Here is an 18,337-nt window from a genome sequence, read left to right as displayed (position 1 = left end):
TATAATTCCTTTATTCTGCAAAGCTTGTTACTACACCACATTAATATGTAATGACATATACATTTGAATTGAGTATCATTTTTTAAAAATCAAAGATTTTACCGAGCATATCGATGCAATGACTCTACCTACAGAAGGCCAAATCTAATTAGCTGGAAAACTAGATTTTTTTTTCTCTTCATTAGTTTTTTTTTTAAGTATGGAGCCTTGCTTCAAAATAATGGTTCAACTATTCAGAGAATGCAGGGAAAAATTTACAAGTTTTACCTATGGAATAGTGTTAAGTTTAATAACAATCTAAATTTAAAAAAGCTCAATGCATGTCAAACAGATACATGTTGCAAACGGAATTTTGAAAATCTAATTTTATCCTAAGAGCAAAAAATTTACCAAAGACTGCAGAAAAGAATGCTTTGCATCAAGGCCAATGCTTTTTCAAAGTTTTGCTAGTAATCAACTGCATTTAGTTTGAGCTATGCAGCAACAGATGCAACCTTACCTCCGGACAACAGCAGCACTATTCATGTTATGTCCATAGTCATTAGTAAATAAATGAAAATAGTCTACAGACATCTCCCTTTCTGAACAAAAAAAAGTTTCTTGCATTACTCTTAACCTTGGTTATCGTGTTCTACTGAATTGGTTTCCATACCAAAATTGCTTTCAAAAGCAGCATGGACTTGTTCAACACAAGGCTAAAGAACAAATACAAGTAATAACACAATAAACTACATGCAATCTCCATTTAGATATTACCATTAAATAACAGCTACAAACATTAAGTGAATTCTGTCTATCATAGTTTTTCGGCATATGCTCTACACAATGACATTCATGATGGAAAAGTCAGATTTTCAAGGACTGCAATATGAACTCAAATTCAAGTTAATAAATACCTTAGAGGTTTTTTTCCCCCCCAAATTGAGTGGTCATGGTTTATGCTGAGATTTCAGAATTTGATGACTTACAGGAAACCTCCCAGGACAGGTAGGGGGGAAAAAAAAAGGAGATGCATTTACAAATTGGCAACCCTCCCCAAAACTGCCAATTTTTGTTTCAACTGAGGCAGGTAACAAAAATATTTTGAGAGCTATGGTGTCAATTTTAACCTAATCTTTATTTTTAACACCTACAGACTGGGTACCCTGGGCCTCAGGAAACCAGAGTCAAAAAGTGCAGCACTGGAAAAGCACAGCGTCAGGCAGTATCTAAGAAGCAAGAGTTGATGTTTTGGGCAGAAGCCCTTCATGCCCAACACGTTGATTCTCCTGCCCTTTGGGTGCTGCCTGACCTTTTGGGCTTTTCCAACACCACACTTTTTGACTCTGATCTCCAGCATCTGCAGTCCTCACTTTCTCCTCAGGAAACCAGGCAGGGGGAGAAGCTTGAAGAGCGATTTAGAATGGTTAAGTTTTCAGGGTAGAGAAGCAGAAGTGTTTCTTCCCACTATCTCCACCACACCCTGCAAAAACCCAACAAATAAATCTTAAACTGCGTGCCAACTGCATTAGGGATCCTCTAATGTGAACGCTTGCCCTTAAGATGTTGGATGGTAATTCTGAACTTGAGGCTACCATAATTGTTTTTAAAAAACAGTGACAGCTCAGAAAGAATTAATTGGGTTAAACAATTACAAAGCAAACAAATGAAAGGTCACAGACACTGGACAGGAACCCACAAGAGCAAATGTGCAAGTATCTCAATGCAATGGAAATACTTGCTCAAAGCATTCAACAAAATTATCAAATTCAATCAAAACTTGGAGCATCCTTTTAGGAATAAGAAATAACTGATTTTAAGATTGTACAATTTATTCAAAACCATATTTGGAATATTAGGCAGAGAAGAAATTATTCCTTTAATTTTAGAAATTAAATTCCAATTTCAGTTTGAAGTGGGAGATGGTACAGGGCAGGGTGACACCAAGTACACGGACACACAAGATGGTCACTGAGCCAGTTGGCCACTTGACACATAAGATGGCCACCAGACCACAATATGGAGAGACACAGCAGAGCAAACAGACACTGCTTGGGGCTACCAGAATGCCAGCACAATGCACTCCAACCTGGTTGATTAGTTTGAAGGCAGGTGGGGGAGAGAATACATGAGTAGTGTACACTGCTAGCAGCAGGAAGTCGCATCCTTGTGCGAGAATTGCCTGTCAAACCAGACTCTGCCCCAAAATGGAACAGCCATACAACATGGTAGTAAGTGGAGACACCTGTGCCTGCATAGATAAAAGGGAAAGCACAGGGAAGCACTGGATCCAACTAAAACCATTTAAAAGACTCCTGTGACCATACTAATGTCATTGACCATTCCCCAGGTGCAGACAAGACTGTCATCCCGGGGAGTACCAAAAAAACAAGACTGCACTTCCTGACCAAAGCAAAAAGTTTGACTGATACAGATATATAACTTTATTTTAACTGCAAAATGTGTGTACTTTACTGCTTAAGTGTCACGACTGTCAGCAGCATATCAGGATTTGTAATGTGGTCTGACTATTTTAGGCAATTGTACCTCAAAAATTCAGAAGCAGTTAATACAGAGCTGGCTGAACTGAGACTCTACACAGCAGACACGTTACACGGAGGATTATCAATTAGTAGCACAGCAAGGGGAAGTTTATACAATTATTGGTGACAATTTTATCACCCATATTATTGATGTCTCCTATAACATTACAGAAGCCATTAAAGATTCGAGACCAACTAGATAATTTGACTGAGTCACAATTACAGACAGCTGGCTGAATTGGTTGATAGGTAAATCTTGGGTACCCTATTTGGCACAAGGGATAGTTCTCATTGCACTCATGCTGCTTTTATGTAGGCCTCTGATGTTTAAAGCTCTGCTGTAAGGCGCTACTGACGAGAACTGTATCAGCAGAGAGTGTCACCACAGAAGAGTCCCCAGTAAAACTGACACTCCGTGGGAGGGGGAGTTCCTAAAATTGACCTATCTCTACATATAAATTGGGTGGGAGATCTCCGAAGTCACCTCCTTGACCACAAAAGGGGGGAGTAAAGTGGGAGATGGCACGGGGCAGGGTAACATTAGGCACACGGACACACACGATTGTCACCAGACCACAATATGGAGAGACAGCAGAGCAAACACAGACAATGCCTGCGGCCACTGGAATGCCAGCAAAATGGACTCTCAACCTAGCTGATTAGTTTAAGGTGGGTGGGGGAAGAGAATACATGAGTAGCGTACGCTGCTGCCGCAGTGTCTGGGTCCAGCCAACACCTTTGATAGAAATGCTAACAGTTTGATATAGACTCAATACAAAGTGCTAATAGCCAGGGCTGCAGTAACAGTCCCTTTCAGGAAGAGCGATTAACACCCATTACCTACAGCAATGGACTTCCGCGCAGACATTGAAACTGACATCTGCACAGAAACTGACAACCACCACTCTGAAATTAACAAAGGCTATGCTGGAACTGACAATGACTGCACCAAAACTATCAACGATTCTGCAACGTTTACAATAGACAAACTATGTTACCTCATCACTGGCCTGTTGTATCACAAGTAGTATTTTGACATGTGCTCCAGGTTGAGAGAAGACTCGCAGCTGACCACTGCACTATTGGTCTCTTTCTCCCCGGAGCTCCGCTATTTCCTTGTACAATAAACTGTCATTGAACACGGACTCTGACGATTTTCTCCACAAGTTGAAGTACAACACAAATATTGCAGAAGCATGTCATTAAATATTTGAAATGGTGCAACAAAATCAGAATGCGGGCTTCACACCTATAATGATGTACAAGAATCTTATTTGGCTGTCTTTTAGTAGTGTAGGTCATTTGAGAAATCCAATGCTTTGTCTTTGAAGGATATCACATTTCTGGTTGCTGTCTCAACTAGAGATGGAGTGCTATGACTGGTTGGTCAATAATAGGAAGAGATGCTGTTTCCAGACTACATAATCTAGACTATATAACAAGACTTTTTTCATCATGCCATTCCTTATAAAAATTGAGGTTATGGGAGAAGATGAAATAACCAGAAAACAACTGAAACACTGACTAACCTTCTACAATAATTAATATTCTCTCTACCAATGAACATTTTAACTATGATGCTGTCTCTATATAAAAGATGACCATTCGAAAAAAAATGCACATACCTCTCTTAAAGCTTCAGCATAAGAACTCATATCTGTTAAAATAACCAACACATGCTTTTCACATTGGTAGGCCAGGTATTCTGCAGTAGTCAGTGCAAGACGAGGTGTAATAATGCGTTCAATGCTGTTAAAAAGACAGCAATCCATCAGTATTTACATCAATACAACTCTTGGAATGCAGACATTTCAGCATTAGCTTTATCTATATATGCTATTTCTGTCAGGAAACGTGTGAATAGGTGGTCATTTAGCCCAATATTGACCACTTTTCATTCAACGAGATAACTGCTGTGACATAGCTCCATATACCTCTATTTTCGGTCAACTAAAATCCACTCGGATTTAAATTTGTCTAGCATCAATTACCAATTGCAGATGAGTTCAAAACAACTTGTGTAGAAACATTTCCTAATCACACTCCAAAAAGCTGTTTTTGATAGTTAAAACACACAAGTACACATTTTCATTTTCACTGTAAGCCTACCTGCAAGTCTGCTCATTTGAATGATAATTTAAATGGTTCAATAGCTTGATCATCAGCGGTCAGATTTTAAAATCAACATTATCCCATCCTCGGGTTTATGGTAGATCTACTAGTGAGGATCATTGTTCACATGTCAAATAACAGGAGGAGGATGGGCTTTTCTAGCACCCCACACACTCTACTCTGATCTCCAGCATCTACAGTCCTCACTTTCTCCCATCTTAAAGCTAAGAATGGAATTGCACTTATCAAGATCAGTAGTAGTGAATGCTTTTTGGAGGTAGCACTCGAGGATCACTGCAAGAGAGACTCTGTCCTCAATGAGTGAGTGTTTTCAATTACATCTCAGCATGATACCTACCACTATTCATCCTAACCCAATGTTTAAAAAGGCTTTCCAGCAACTGAGGATCAAACAAGCCACTGGTGCAGATGGAATTCTGACAAAAATGATAAAGTACATCAGGTAAGCACTCTCAGGTGTATTAAACACACAGCAAGAACAGGGAAATTAGTAGTGTACAACAAACACTGGTCTAGCCAGTGACACCAACATCTTATGAACAAAAAAAAATTGGTGAGAAATGTCCCTAGAGTGTTTTGAATCAATCTTCCAACTCAGAAGAGAATACTACTAAACAACAACCAATAAAGGATAAAAAATGCTCCCTGAATATATACTTCTGCATGTCTTATACCAATTGTGTGAAAACATTACAAAAACAAAACCAAAACCAAAACATTCATTCCATACACAATCACTTCTTCAGGCAAATAACTTTGATCAGTGTTTTGACATTCTATGAAAGTAACTTTTCACAGCATTCTGTTCAAGCACGTGACACCCTCGAAGCAGGTGGGACTTGAAATTAGACCCTTCCAACACAGGGGTAGGTACGTTACAATTGCACAACACCCCTGGAAGAACCTAACATTTTCAAAAATCAACCACGAGTGCATATAATGGGAAAAGACATTTGTAAGCTATATTCAGCAATTGCGATAACTAAATTTTCCAAAAAATAAAACAAAAACATACGAAAATAGTTTATTGCAAGTCATGTCGTCTTATATCCAAAACATCTATTTACTGGCTATTGCAATGCACCATTCTCAAACTGTCAAAGCCTGTCTAATTACACACAGTCTTGATTTAATTCCGGCAAGAAGCAGATCTTTCTGAAATACTTACGTTGGGTCATTTGCAAGATTCAAGAAGAGACAGACATTGTCCATTGATCCATTTTCTTCAAAATCAGACTTGAAGAATCTTGCAGTTTCCATATTAACCTGTTATGGAGAAAATGATCAAGATAATCAGCCCCAATTTGGTTATCCTTAGATGAAACAAATATTTTGAATATATTAGGTGAAAACAGCAAGTAAAACATGGAGCTACTATTAAGTACAGGGAATTGAATAAACATTCACTGCTTAGCAGGTGACTGTCACAGTAAGTTTTTTTTAAAACAAAGGGATCGTCTGAGATAGTATGGGCTGAGATTAGAAACAGAAAAGGAGGTTATCCTGTTGGGAATTTTATGTAGGCCTTCAAATAGTTCCTGAGATGTAGAGGAAAGGACAGCAAAGGTGATCCTCGATAGGACCGAGAGTGACAGGGTAGTTGTTATGGGGGTTTGAACTGGCCAAATATTGACTGGAAATACGATAGTTAGATTACTTTAGATGGGTCAGTTTTTGTCCAATGTGTGCAGGAGGGTTTCCTGACAGTACATAGGTAGGCCAACAAGGGGCAAGGCCACATTAGATTTGGTACTGGGTAATGAACCCAGCCAGGTTAGATTTGGAGGTAGGTGAGCACTTTGACAGTGACTACAATTCAGTTTAGTGATGGAAAGGGATAGATATATACAGCATGGAAAGAGCTATAGCCTGGGGGAAAAGGCAATTATGATGCGATTAGTCAAGATTTAGGATGCAGGGGATGGGTACAATTGAAGTGTGGAGCTTATTCAAGCTACTGCAGATCCTTGATAAGTATGTACTGGTCAGGCAAGGATGAAGTTGTTGAGTGTGGGAGCCATGGTTTACGATGGAAGTTGAATCTCTTGCCAAGAGGAAGACGGCGGCTTACGTTAGGACGAGACGTGATGGCCCAGTTAGGGCACTCGAGATTTAAGTTAGCCAGGTAAGACTTAAAGACAGAACAAAGAGGTGCCAAGAGGGGACACAAGTTATTGGCAGATAAGATCAAGGAAAACCCGAAGGCTTTCTATAGCAATTTCAGCAATAAAAGAGAAATACTAGAGTAAGATTAGGGTCAATCAAGCATAGCAATGGGAGGTTATGCATGGAGTCAAAGGAGATAGGAGAAGCACTAAATGAATACTTTTCATTAGTATTCACACTAGAAAAAGGCATTGTGGTCAAGAAGAATACTGAGATACAGGCTACTAGACTGGATGGGATTGAGGTGCACAAGATGTTAGCAATTCTGGAAAGTGTAAAAATAGAAAACTCCCCTGGGTCGGATGAGATTTATCCTTGGATTCTCTGGGAAGCCAGGGAGAAGATTGCTGAGCCTTTGACGTTGATTTTTATGTCGGCATTGTCTACAGGAATAACTCAAGACTGGAGGATAGCCAATGTTGTTCCCTTGTTCAAGGAGGGGAGTAGAGACAACCTTGGAAATTATAGACGAGTGAACCATACCTCGGTTGAGAGTAAAGTGTTGGAAAGGGTTACAAGAGATAGGATTTATCATCTAGAGATGAATAAGTTGATTAGGGATAGTCAACATGGTTTTGTGAAGGGTAGGTCGTGCCTGACAAACCTTTGAGTTCTTTGAGAAGGTGACCAAATAGGTGAATGAGGGTAAAGTGGTTGATGTGTATATGGATTTCAGTAAGGAGTTTGATAAGGTTCCCCACAGTAGGCTATTACACAAAATACAGAGGCATGGGATTGAGGGTGATTTAGCAGTTTGGATCAGAAATTGACCAGCTGAAAGACAGCAGAGGGTGGTGGTTAATGGGAAACATTCATCCTGCCATTCAGTTACTAGTGGGGGACCGCAAGAATTTGTTTTGAGGCTACTGCTGTTTGTCATTTTTATTAATGACCTAGATGAGGGCGTAGAAGGATGGGTTAGTAAACTGGCAAATGACACTAAAGGTCGGTGGAATTGTGGATAGTGTTGAAGAATGTTTCAGTTACAAAGGGACTGCAGAACTGGGCTGAGAAGTGGCAAATGGAGTTTAATGCAGAAAAAAGTATGAGGTGATTCACTTTGGAAGGAGTAACAGGAATGCATAGTACTGGGTTAATGGTATGATGCTTGATAATGTAGATGAGCAGAGATCTGTGTCCAGGTGCACATATCCTTGAAAGTTGCCACCCAGGTTGATAGGGTTGTTAAGGCAGCATATAAAGTTAGCTTTTATTGGTAGAGGGATCGAGTTTCGAAACGAGATCATGCTGCAGCTGTACAAAACTCTGGTGCGACCACACTTGGAGTATTGCATACAGTTCTGGTCACTGCATTATAGGAAGAATGTGAAAGCTTTGGAAAGGATTCAGAGGAGATTTACCAGGATGGTGCCTGGTACAAGGCTGTTTTTGTTAGAGGGAAGGTGGTTGAGAGGCAACTTAATTGAGACATAAGATAATCAGAGGGTTAGATAGGTTGGACAGCAAGAGCCTTTTTTCTCAGATGGCGATGGCCAGTACGAAGGGGTACAGCTTTAAATTGAAGGGTGATGCATAGGACAGATATCAGAAGAAGTTCCTTTACTCAAGAGTAGTACGGGCTTGGAACGCATTGCCTGCAACAGTAGACTCGCCAACTTTAAGGGCGTTTAAATGGTCATTAGATAGGTATATGGACAAGAACGGGATAGTCTAGAGTAGATGGGCTTCAGATTGGTTCCACAGTTCGGCGAAACATTGAGGACCAAATGGCCTGTAATGTTCTATGTTCTCGACCTCCTGATGCTGCCTGGCTTACTGTGTTCTTCCAGCCTTGTGTTTGTCTACATCCCCTAGGTTAACCAGTACAAATTCAGTCAGTCATAGTAAGGCCTTCCGGTCCCTAACAGAGACAGATAGAGGGATCCAGCAGGTAGTGGTGAAACAGCCTCAGTCCTTGAACTTGAACAGAGTTCAGATTCTTGCTCCCTTAGGTGGACGAAAAATGAGACAGTAGGGAGGATGAGCACACTGACCAGAGCTCCATGGCCATGGCTGTATAGGAAAATCGTGGGTATAGCAGTCAGGGTCATAGACACTTCACTAAAGCCAATAGTCAACAGCTCCAAAGGCTGTGCTGTCCACCTGGTGCCCACAACCAGTATCTCATCCAGGCCACAGATGAACTTGGGCAGGAGGGGGAAGATCCAGTTGTCATGGCCCATACAGATACCAACTATATAGCTAGAAAGAGCAGGAAGGCTCGGAAGCAATGAGCAACTAGGAACAAAATTAAAAATAAGTGAAAAGGTAATAATCTCAGATTAATGTATGAGCCATGGACTAAGGAGCACAGGGTTGACAAGATTAAAAAATAGAAAACATGTGGTTCAAAGATTGGTGTGGGAGAAATGGGTTTGAATTCATGAAACATTGACACCAGTGCTGGAGGAGATGGGAGCTCTACAAATGGGTTGGGCTCCACCTGAACTGTGCTGGCACATGAGCCCTGGCAAATTGCATAACTGGGGCTTTACACTAAATGGGGGGTGGGGGTGCAGAGGGGTGTCAGTTGCATAGAAGCTTATGGGAAAAAAGGTGAAGGCCTCAAGTGGGGTTATTCATGTTTCTACAAAAATAAATAGGACAGTATGAAAAGGGTCAGGCAGAGCAGATAAAAGAACAATGAGAAGGGGGTGGTCAATGCAAGACTGGGCTGCTGTACATAAATGCACGTGGTTAGCGCATTCTTCTATAATGTGATGATTGTGTTCTTATGCAACCCACATTATAGAAAAATTGCACTTTAGAAACAGCACTTAAATTGTTGGCATTGTAATCGCATTACAGCCAACATGTTTTAAATGTTCATGCTGGAGAAACAGCATCCCAAATTCAATGTTACAACGAATTCCTGTTGACGAATCACATTATAACCAAACAACCTGTATATGAAACTAGGTAAATGATTTTCTGGCATAGATTTAAAGTGGCAGGTACAATGTTGTGAGCATCACAGATGTAACTACAAGGGGTAGAGACTAGGAATGAAAAGTTCAATGACGCATCCTGTTGGAAGGACAAGCCAATAGGCAGTGGGAGCTGGCTTACATGGTTAGTAAGAAATTAAATCAAATAGATAGCAAGAAGTGATATGGAGTCAGAAGACAATCTGAATGGGTAGAGTTGAGGAACCACAAAGGAAGACCCTGATGGTATAAGGAGTGTTAAGTTAGGCACATGGCCTCCTAGCAGTAGTCAGGAGGAGGAACAGAAAAGTAAATCAAAAGATAGAAAATGCATGCAAGAAACATTACAATACTCACAATACATTACAGCAGGTGGGGCTGGGAAAAGGTTGGTATTGAATCCAAAGAAAATGAATTTGTGGAATGCTTCAAAACACTATTTTGTTGACAGTTCGAGGTAGAGCTCATAAGGGAACAGACAATTCTGAATTTGATGTGGAATGAGGCAGACTTGACTGGGGCGCTTAACATGAAAGAATCCCAAGGGGGCAGTGACCATAATGTGATAGAATTCACATCGCAGTTTGGAGGGAAGATTGAATCAGATCTAACAGTATTAAAATGGAGTAAAAGATAATACATAAGACTGAGGAAGGAACTGACCAGAGTTGATGGGGAGACAAGACAAACAGTGGAGCAGCAACTGCAGGAGTTTCTGGGGACAATTCAGAAAGCCCAGCAGAAATTCATCTAAAGAAAAAAATATACTACAGGGAGGACAAGACAACTATGGCTGACAAGGTCAGGAACAGCATAAAAGCAAAAACATAGTGTGGTGAAAATTAGTGGGAAGCCAGCGGATTAGAAAGCTACAAACTTACAACTTTTGGAGGCCCCTCTCCCTCCCATAACTTCTCTAGTAGACCTTTCTTCCACCCCATAACTTTTACAGCCTTCTTCCCCCAACCTTCCAAGCAAAGGTTACACCACCTCCCCATCTCCCAGTAGCACTTTGCAAGCCATTTCTTGAAGCCTCCTTCTCCACTCCCACATTGCAACCAGCTCCTCTCCCAAACCTGCTCTGGCTGATGGTCTCAGCTTGGATCCAATGGATAGAATCTCCAGATCTGGCAAGAGGCTCCCCAGCATTCCAACAATCAGAAGCTCATCATCACTTTCCATTTTCTATGGCAGGAATTTCCTTCTGACTGGTCATCCTCATGAATTTTCATGGACAACCTGTGGACGTTTGGGGAAGATTCATCCATTGCCCTCATGTATTTTTAGCATCAATAACTAGGTATTTGAAGTGGCCGACAAGTGTCAGACTCGTGATGTTTTATTTTACGAAAATTGAGGAAAGGATAACATTCCAAAAGGACATGTAGTGTTGATAGTGAAAGTTTATTAGTATAATTTGACCACTAAATACCCCCTGACAAACAGGTAAAAAAATTTCAAAGCAGAGAATAACTGAAGGATCCAGAAGAGTTTTAACTTTGATGCCCTCCTTTATCTTGGAGATATAATAGATTTATAAAATTCAACCTATTTCAAAAAAAAAATTGACTTGGAGGACAGAGTCATTTATAAGGTGCCTTTTGTTGCACTCAAATATTTCAAATTAATTAACAATACATTTTTCAGGGATCCAAGATGGCGACAATCTAGGAAGATCATGTTGCAGAGCTCTGCACCACATGGCAAGCAGGACGAAGTCCTCACCCACCCTACCCAGACCACTGCGATATCCTGGGATTCTGGAAAGGTCATGGAGTCCCAGGAAATGGTCAGCGCAACTTACCTTAGTTTTCACTGTCCAGGGATGCAGAAGAAGGGAGGCAGCATGTTCAAGGCTGGGCCGCAGACCCCTCACTCTTTCTTACCAGGTTCTGGTGAAGGAGCTCGATGAAATCCCGAGATGTGGGGTAAGCAGATAGAGTAGCAGCAGCTGGCCCCGATCTCTATCGTGCTGCTGAAGCTGGGAGACCTCGGGAAAAGGACAGATGAGGTAGAACACAGTCGCAGTGATGGAAGCTAATACCGGTCCCTCCAAGGATAGGATGCAGGCCCTCGATACGCAAGTTCGTAATTTGCTTGACCAGGTTGACGACCTTGACAACAGTGACTGGCGAACAAAAAATATTCAGATCGTAGGTCTGCCAGAGGGTAAGGAAGGTGAGCAGCCGGTAGAATTGGAGGACTGGTTGCCAGAATTCCTTAACTTGGAGTGAGGGGCTTGAAGATTGATGAATAAGAGGGCTCACTGGGTCACGGTGTGAAGGTCAGATCTGGACCAGGCCAATATCCTCGTCCTCTCGGTGCAGTTTCATCACCATAGAAATGAGAGAATCGTGGAAGCTTTCAGAATCCAGGGGAAGGATCCAAAGGCTCTAGTTTGAGGGCTCCAAGATCATGTTCTTCCAGGACTTCTCAGCGGCGGTGATCCAGAAAAGAAAATCCTATCAAGGCATTAACCGAAGACTTAGGGAACTCAGGATGCAGTACTGAGGTATTCAACAGTGTTTCAGATCACCTTAGATGGATCTGTACACTTCTTTGACAAGTTGGAGAAGGCAGGAGACTGGACAAATTAACTTGATATGAACAATTTAGTGCATACAAATAGTAGTGTTATTTGGGTATGTCTGTTTTTCTTTTAAAAAGAGAAAGACCGGTTAGGGCTTTCTTTTCTAAAATTAGTAACAATCCGGTCTAAACTATGTTCGAGGACAGTTGGGATGTGTACTTTCAATTTCTAAGTTATACCAAAGGATGGGTGGGGTACTTACCCTTTTTCAAAATTTTTTTGTTCACATTGATATTTCATGGTGTATTTTCTTTTCTGCATGTGTTTGCAGTGCAGCTCTAGCTAGGAGAGGGAAAATGGTCAGGATGGCTAGATGCCTACTTACAGGCAGTTTGTGCCGGGTTCAGATAATTAAATGCCCAGGCTCCAGTATTGGCAGCGGGATAGGAAGTTTGCTTCTGGGATGTGTAGATGCCTCCTTTGGGCAGGTGAGTTCCCTTATTCAGCAGCATTGGTACTTCATATATGTTGGTTCTGTTTTGGTTTTTGTAGTATATAATCTTTGATTGATAGCTTTGTAGGTTTGTTGATTGCAGTGGATTTAGTTTTTAATGTTTGATGGATCTTGCGACACTCAGGCTCAACAATTTGTAATTAGAAGTCCTCCTCTTTGGAATCTAAATGTTACTACACAAGGCTATGGCTAATGACTTGATTAAATGGTGTACCTGGAAAATCAAGGAGTCACTCACCAATTAGGAGGAAGAAGGTAGATATTGCTTTATTACAGGAGACACACTTGGAAGATAGGGAGCACCTGAAACTACAGTAGAATGGCTTTGAGCAGATTTACTTTTCATACCAGAAGTAGCGGATGGATTAGGAGGAATCTCCCATTTCAGTTACTGGAGTGTGTTAAAGACACACGCGAGGTTTGTAATCCTCAAAGCCCTGATAAACAGGGAAGCATATGGTGTTTTAAAATGTTTACTGGCCTCCGGTCCATTCCCTCAAATTTCTGGCAAATGCATTCTCTAAAATGATCAGTCTCGAGTCCTAGCACATTGTAAGAGAGAGATTTTAATTGTCTTATGGATCCCACGGTAGATAGGTTGCCCAAAGCACCCCCACCCCACAATACCGTCTGTACAAACTAAACAATTCGTGGATCTGTGCGGGGAGTTAGGGTTGGTGGACGTCTGGAAGAGTCTCTGCCCTAAGGCAGGAATTTTAAGTTTTTTCCAACCCACACAGATGCCACACTAGGATTGACTTTTTTTTCTGACCCCCGTGGCAACTCTGGACTTGGTGGCATCTTGTATGATTGGTAATATTACCATCTCCAATCACGCTTCAGTGTACCTGTTGGTTCAGGTTAAGGATGCTATAGTGGGCCTGAGGCACTGGCGAATAGATCCCTTTATCCTTAAGGGTAATAAGTTTATGGAGTACTTCTAAGGAATTTAGGGCATTCTAGACATTGACTCAAGTTCAGTTGGTAGCCCATCCATCCTTTGGGGAAACTGCCAAAGCTTATGCCAGGGAGGAACTGCCAGTAGGAAGTGGCAGAAGGGCAAACAGCAACATCTCCTCGAAGCACGGTTGAAAGCAGCCGAGAAGGTTTACTTTGACAGGCTCTCATTGGCCAAGCTACAGGATTACGGTGCTGCATTTAATTCAGTGCTCACACAGACAGCAAAGAAGGAACTTGCTTTCGCAATACAAAAGGTTATATGAGCATGGTGACAAGCTGGGCAAGTACCTAGCATATCTCGCTAGGAAAAGAAGTGCCCTCAATCCATTACATGGATTAGGGAAGGGTCCAAGAACCTAACGTGATTCCAAAAGACTAATGTGGCATTCCAAAGATTTTACTCTGAATTATATCAATTTGAGGGTTGCGAGGATCGGTGGGCCAAGATGGAGTCCTTTTGATGATCTGGAGCTCCCAGGTGTGATCCCTGAACTAATGCCTCTTATCAGACCAAGAGGTGCAGGAGGCTGTGGAGCAGCTTCAGAGTGGAAAGGCGCCCAGTCCTGATGGACTTCCCAGCGAGTTTTATAGACAATAGGTGCAGGAGTAGGCCATTCTGCCCTTTGAGCCTGCACCACCATTCAATATGATCATGGCTGATCATCCTTAATCAGTATCCTGTTCCTACCTTATCTCCATAACCCTTGATTCCACTATCCAACTCTTTCTTAAATGAATCCAGAGACTGGGCCTCCACTGCCCTCTGGGGCAGAGCATTCCACACAGCCACCACTCTCTGGGTGAAGAAGTTTCTCCTCATCTCTGTCCTAAAATGGTCTACCCCATATTTTTAAGCTGTCTCCTCTGGTGCAGAACTCACCCATCAGCAGAAACATGTTTCCTGCCTCCAGAGTGTCCAATCCTTTAATAATCTTATATGTCTCAATCAGATCCCCTCTCAGTCTTCTAAACTCAAGGGTATACAAGCCCAGTCGCTCCAGTCTTTCAGCGTAAGGTAGTCCCGCCATTCCAGGAATTGACCTCGTGAACCTACGCTGCACTCCCTCAATAGCCAGAATTTCTTTCCTCAAATTTGTAGACCAGAACTGCACACATACTCCAGGTGTGGTCTCACCAGGGCCCTGTACAGCTGCAGAAGAACCTCTACTTCTATACTCAATCCCTCTTGTTATGAAGGCCAGCATGCTTTTAGCCTTCTTCATTACCTGCTGTACCTGCATGCTTACCTTCATTGACTGGTGTACAAGAACACCCAGATCTCTGCCCCTTTACCTAAATTTATTTCATTTAGGTAATAAGGAATTTATAAACATATGCTCAACATGTTCAATGACTTGTACAGTCATGATAGTCTCCTGCCATCTGAGAGGTGCCAATATTTGGCTTATTCTTAAAAAAGGTCCCAGAGGACTGTACTTCCTACAGGCCCATTTCATTCTTAAATGTGGACTTTAAAATCCTCCCTAAGTATCCAGCCTTAATGCAAGAGTCTATGTTACCTTCTATTGTTAAAGCGGATCAGATGGGTTTCAAAAAGGGCTGCAGATCCTCCAATAAATGTTAGGAGGCTGCTTAATGTAATTCAAGCATGCCAACAGTCAATACAGGGATTGATAATTTCTCGAGATGCAGAGAAGGCATTTGACAGAATCAGTGGCCCTACTTTTTAATACTCTGGAGCGGTTTGGCTTGGACAAAAGTTCTCGACAGTCTCCCTCTCACTGCGGTCATCACCAATGGGGTGTGATCAAGCAATTTTAACATTTTTAGGGGCAGCTGGCAGGGCTGTCCACTTTCTCCACTGCTTTTTACATTGGTGATTGAACCGTTGGCGGAGGCCATTCGTAGTGATCCCAATATTGCGACTCCAGAAGTAGGATCAAAATTACATAAGATTCATTGTATGCTGACAATGTCCCTTTCCTTTTTTAAAAAAATCTAATCCAGCAGTTTTGGTGCCTCACCTGATACATCAGCTCATGTGGCACCTTTTCAGGGTACAAGACTAATTTGACAAAATCAGAGGCTATGCCTATGGATGGTCTTATAAAGGTGCTAGGTCTTGAGGGCGAATCTCGATTCCCATTTAAGTGGTCACAGGGAGGTTTATGTATTTGGGCATATTCATTACTCCAGTTCTTGATCAGTTGTTTAAAGCTAACTTTGTACAATTATTCAACAAAATCAAACAAGACCTTCAAAGATGGGAGACACTTCCGGTCTCATGCCTCTCAAATCCTCAATACCTAGTGCTCTTTCCCACACCCTACAGTCAAACTCATCTGAGGGGCCGCCCCAATTGATGATATCAAGTGTTGACAGAAACTTGGTCTCATGGTTAGGTCGGATAATGCTTAAAATTAATATTCTCCCCATTTGTTGTACCCTATACGGATGTTCCGATTTGATAATCAAACAATCAGGAGACTGAACGGCTGGTTCAGCTCTTATTTGGCATTGTAAGCAGGCCCTTATTAAAATTAGCTAAACTGCAATTGCCTCAGATTGGGGGGAGCAAATTTCCTGGATATTAACTATCAACTGAGCTCACTTTTATCTTAGGTGAGTGGTGGGGTTGTGGGGACCCTCTTTCAATATGGCTTGATATTGAAACCTCTCAGGCAAGGTGCCCTCTTACAAGCTTGTTGTTTTTGGACAAAATGAGGACAGTTAAGGATAATTGACATAATCCAATAGTTATGAATACTGTTAAAGCATGGAGGGCAATTTGACAGAGGGAAGGCAATATTGGCAAAACGTCTCTTACACCATAGTGGGTATGCCAGGTTTTCAAACACTGGGCAGCTAGGGATGTGTCTTGCATGGGTGGTTTATTTGAAGGAGACACATTGAGTTCCTTTGATCAGTTAGCACAAATAAGAGCTGTCTAGCAGGGACCTCTTTCATTTTTGAATAAAATCTCTAACTTGGAAGGAAGATTACACTTACATCTGATCCCTACAAATCTGACAGAGGAGGGTGCTCAGTACTAAAAGTACACTTTCTGTCAACTTGATATCATCAATTGGGGCGGCCGCTCAGATGAGTTTGACTGCAGGGTGTAGGAAAGAGCACTAGGCATTGAGGATTTGAGGGGCATGGGAAGATATTTAGGAACTCAAGATAGGGATCAATTTGCAATAGGACCCATGCTTTTCAGTTAAAGATTCTCCACAGGGTCCACTTGGCTCTGGATCATTTGTCAAAATTTAAAGAAAGGGTATCTTCAATATGTCCCAAGTATAAAGTTGGTATGGGCACTCTTTCACGTTGTCTTTGGTCCTGTGGTAGGCTTCAAGCATACTGTAACGATGTGGCGGGTGCAATGGAGGGGATTTTGGGCATAAGGGAGGCGAAGGACCTGATCTCTCTCCTTGGTCTGCCCAGTGCGTTCCCTGTAGATGTGCATAACAAAAAAAACTTTTCAACATCCTCACTTTCTGCACAAGAATGTCTTGTTAGTTTGGGTATCCTAAAATTCCCTGGACCTGTTCGGTTGGCGGAAGACAGTTATGGAGCACATCCCTTTGGATTTTCTTACAAGCATGGTACACCACAAAACAGAATTTCTAAGACATGGCAGCCCTTTTTAGAATACTTAGACACATTTCTCTGCCACACGAATAAGGGCTTTTACACAGCTGGGACGAGTGTGCTTTTTAAGTCTAATATTCAGAAGAGAACTGCGAACGTACGAATGGTTGAAAATTAATGCTCTTGGTATTTGAAGATTAGTGTTTTGTTTGGCTGAGCTGTATTATTATATAAATTTGTTATTTATTTAAGTTTAGTTAGTTGGGTTTTAATTTCATACATATTTATACATTTATACATGAGGGCGGTTTGGGTTTTAAATTTGTGTTTTTTGTATTGTTTTGAATTATATTGTTTTGTATTTGTTGTAATATTTGAAAAATCTATTTTTCAATAAAAATATATATTTTAAAACATACATTTTTCAAATCTAATAACTTTAGGTAAAAGGGCAGCCAATGTTGGCATTAAATCTCAGATAGTAATTGTGAGAAGGTGTGGAATGTAATGCTGCAGAGGGTTGTGAAGACCAAGTCATTGGGTGTTTTTAAGACAGAGATAAACCCTTGATCACTAAGGCAATGAAATGTTAGGGAGAAGGCAGCAGAATGGGTTGAGAAACATATCAGCCACGATCAAATGGTGCAGCAGAGTAAATAGACTGAATGGCCCAATTCTGCTCCCATACCTTATGGTCTTAAATTGGTACAGGATTACAAGCCATGATTAAAATTCTTTTTCAAGGTTAATCTGATGATGGTTGAGAATGCAATGTAAACCAAGAGGGCTCCCTGCACTCTGTATAGCACCAGTAGACCCTTAATCTCGATTTAGAGGAATGAGGCTCAGCACACCAATACATCTAAAAAGGACCACATGCCTGAGAATGTATTATTTGCCAGCATTGCATTTGAAACAATCCTAGATTACAACCAAATTGCACTTTGAATCCATCGTTTCAAGTGGTGAAAATATTAAAAAGATCTGAACATGGCATCTTTGTGTATAATATACATATGGATTTTGGCAA

General features: G+C 41.4%; 1 protein-coding gene across 2 annotated transcripts in view; it reads right to left on the bottom strand.

Moving 5' to 3' along the window:
• atp6v1ba (ATPase, H+ transporting, lysosomal, V1 subunit B, member a) overlaps positions 1-18,337 on the bottom strand; it is a 78,191-nt gene that overhangs the window by 17,827 nt on the left and 42,027 nt on the right. For both annotated transcript variants that reach the window (XM_043712835.2, XM_087998847.1), the window contains exons 8-9: positions 5,824-5,921; positions 4,148-4,271 (exon numbers count right to left, since the gene is read on the bottom strand). In XM_043712835.2, coding sequence (XP_043568770.1) covers positions 4,148-4,271; positions 5,824-5,921 — 222 coding nt within the window. The remainder of the gene's footprint in view (positions 1-4,147; positions 4,272-5,823; positions 5,922-18,337) is intronic.

This window comes from Chiloscyllium plagiosum, unplaced genomic scaffold (genome assembly GCF_037043375.1).
Source record: "Chiloscyllium plagiosum isolate Xiang-an unplaced genomic scaffold, Cpla_swu_hap1 HiC_scaffold_22, whole genome shotgun sequence".
In the NCBI taxonomy this organism is placed as follows: Eukaryota; Metazoa; Chordata; class Chondrichthyes; order Orectolobiformes; family Hemiscylliidae; genus Chiloscyllium; species Chiloscyllium plagiosum.
Note: the sequence above shows the minus strand (reverse complement) of the source record. Positions and strands in the feature narration are given on the sequence as shown.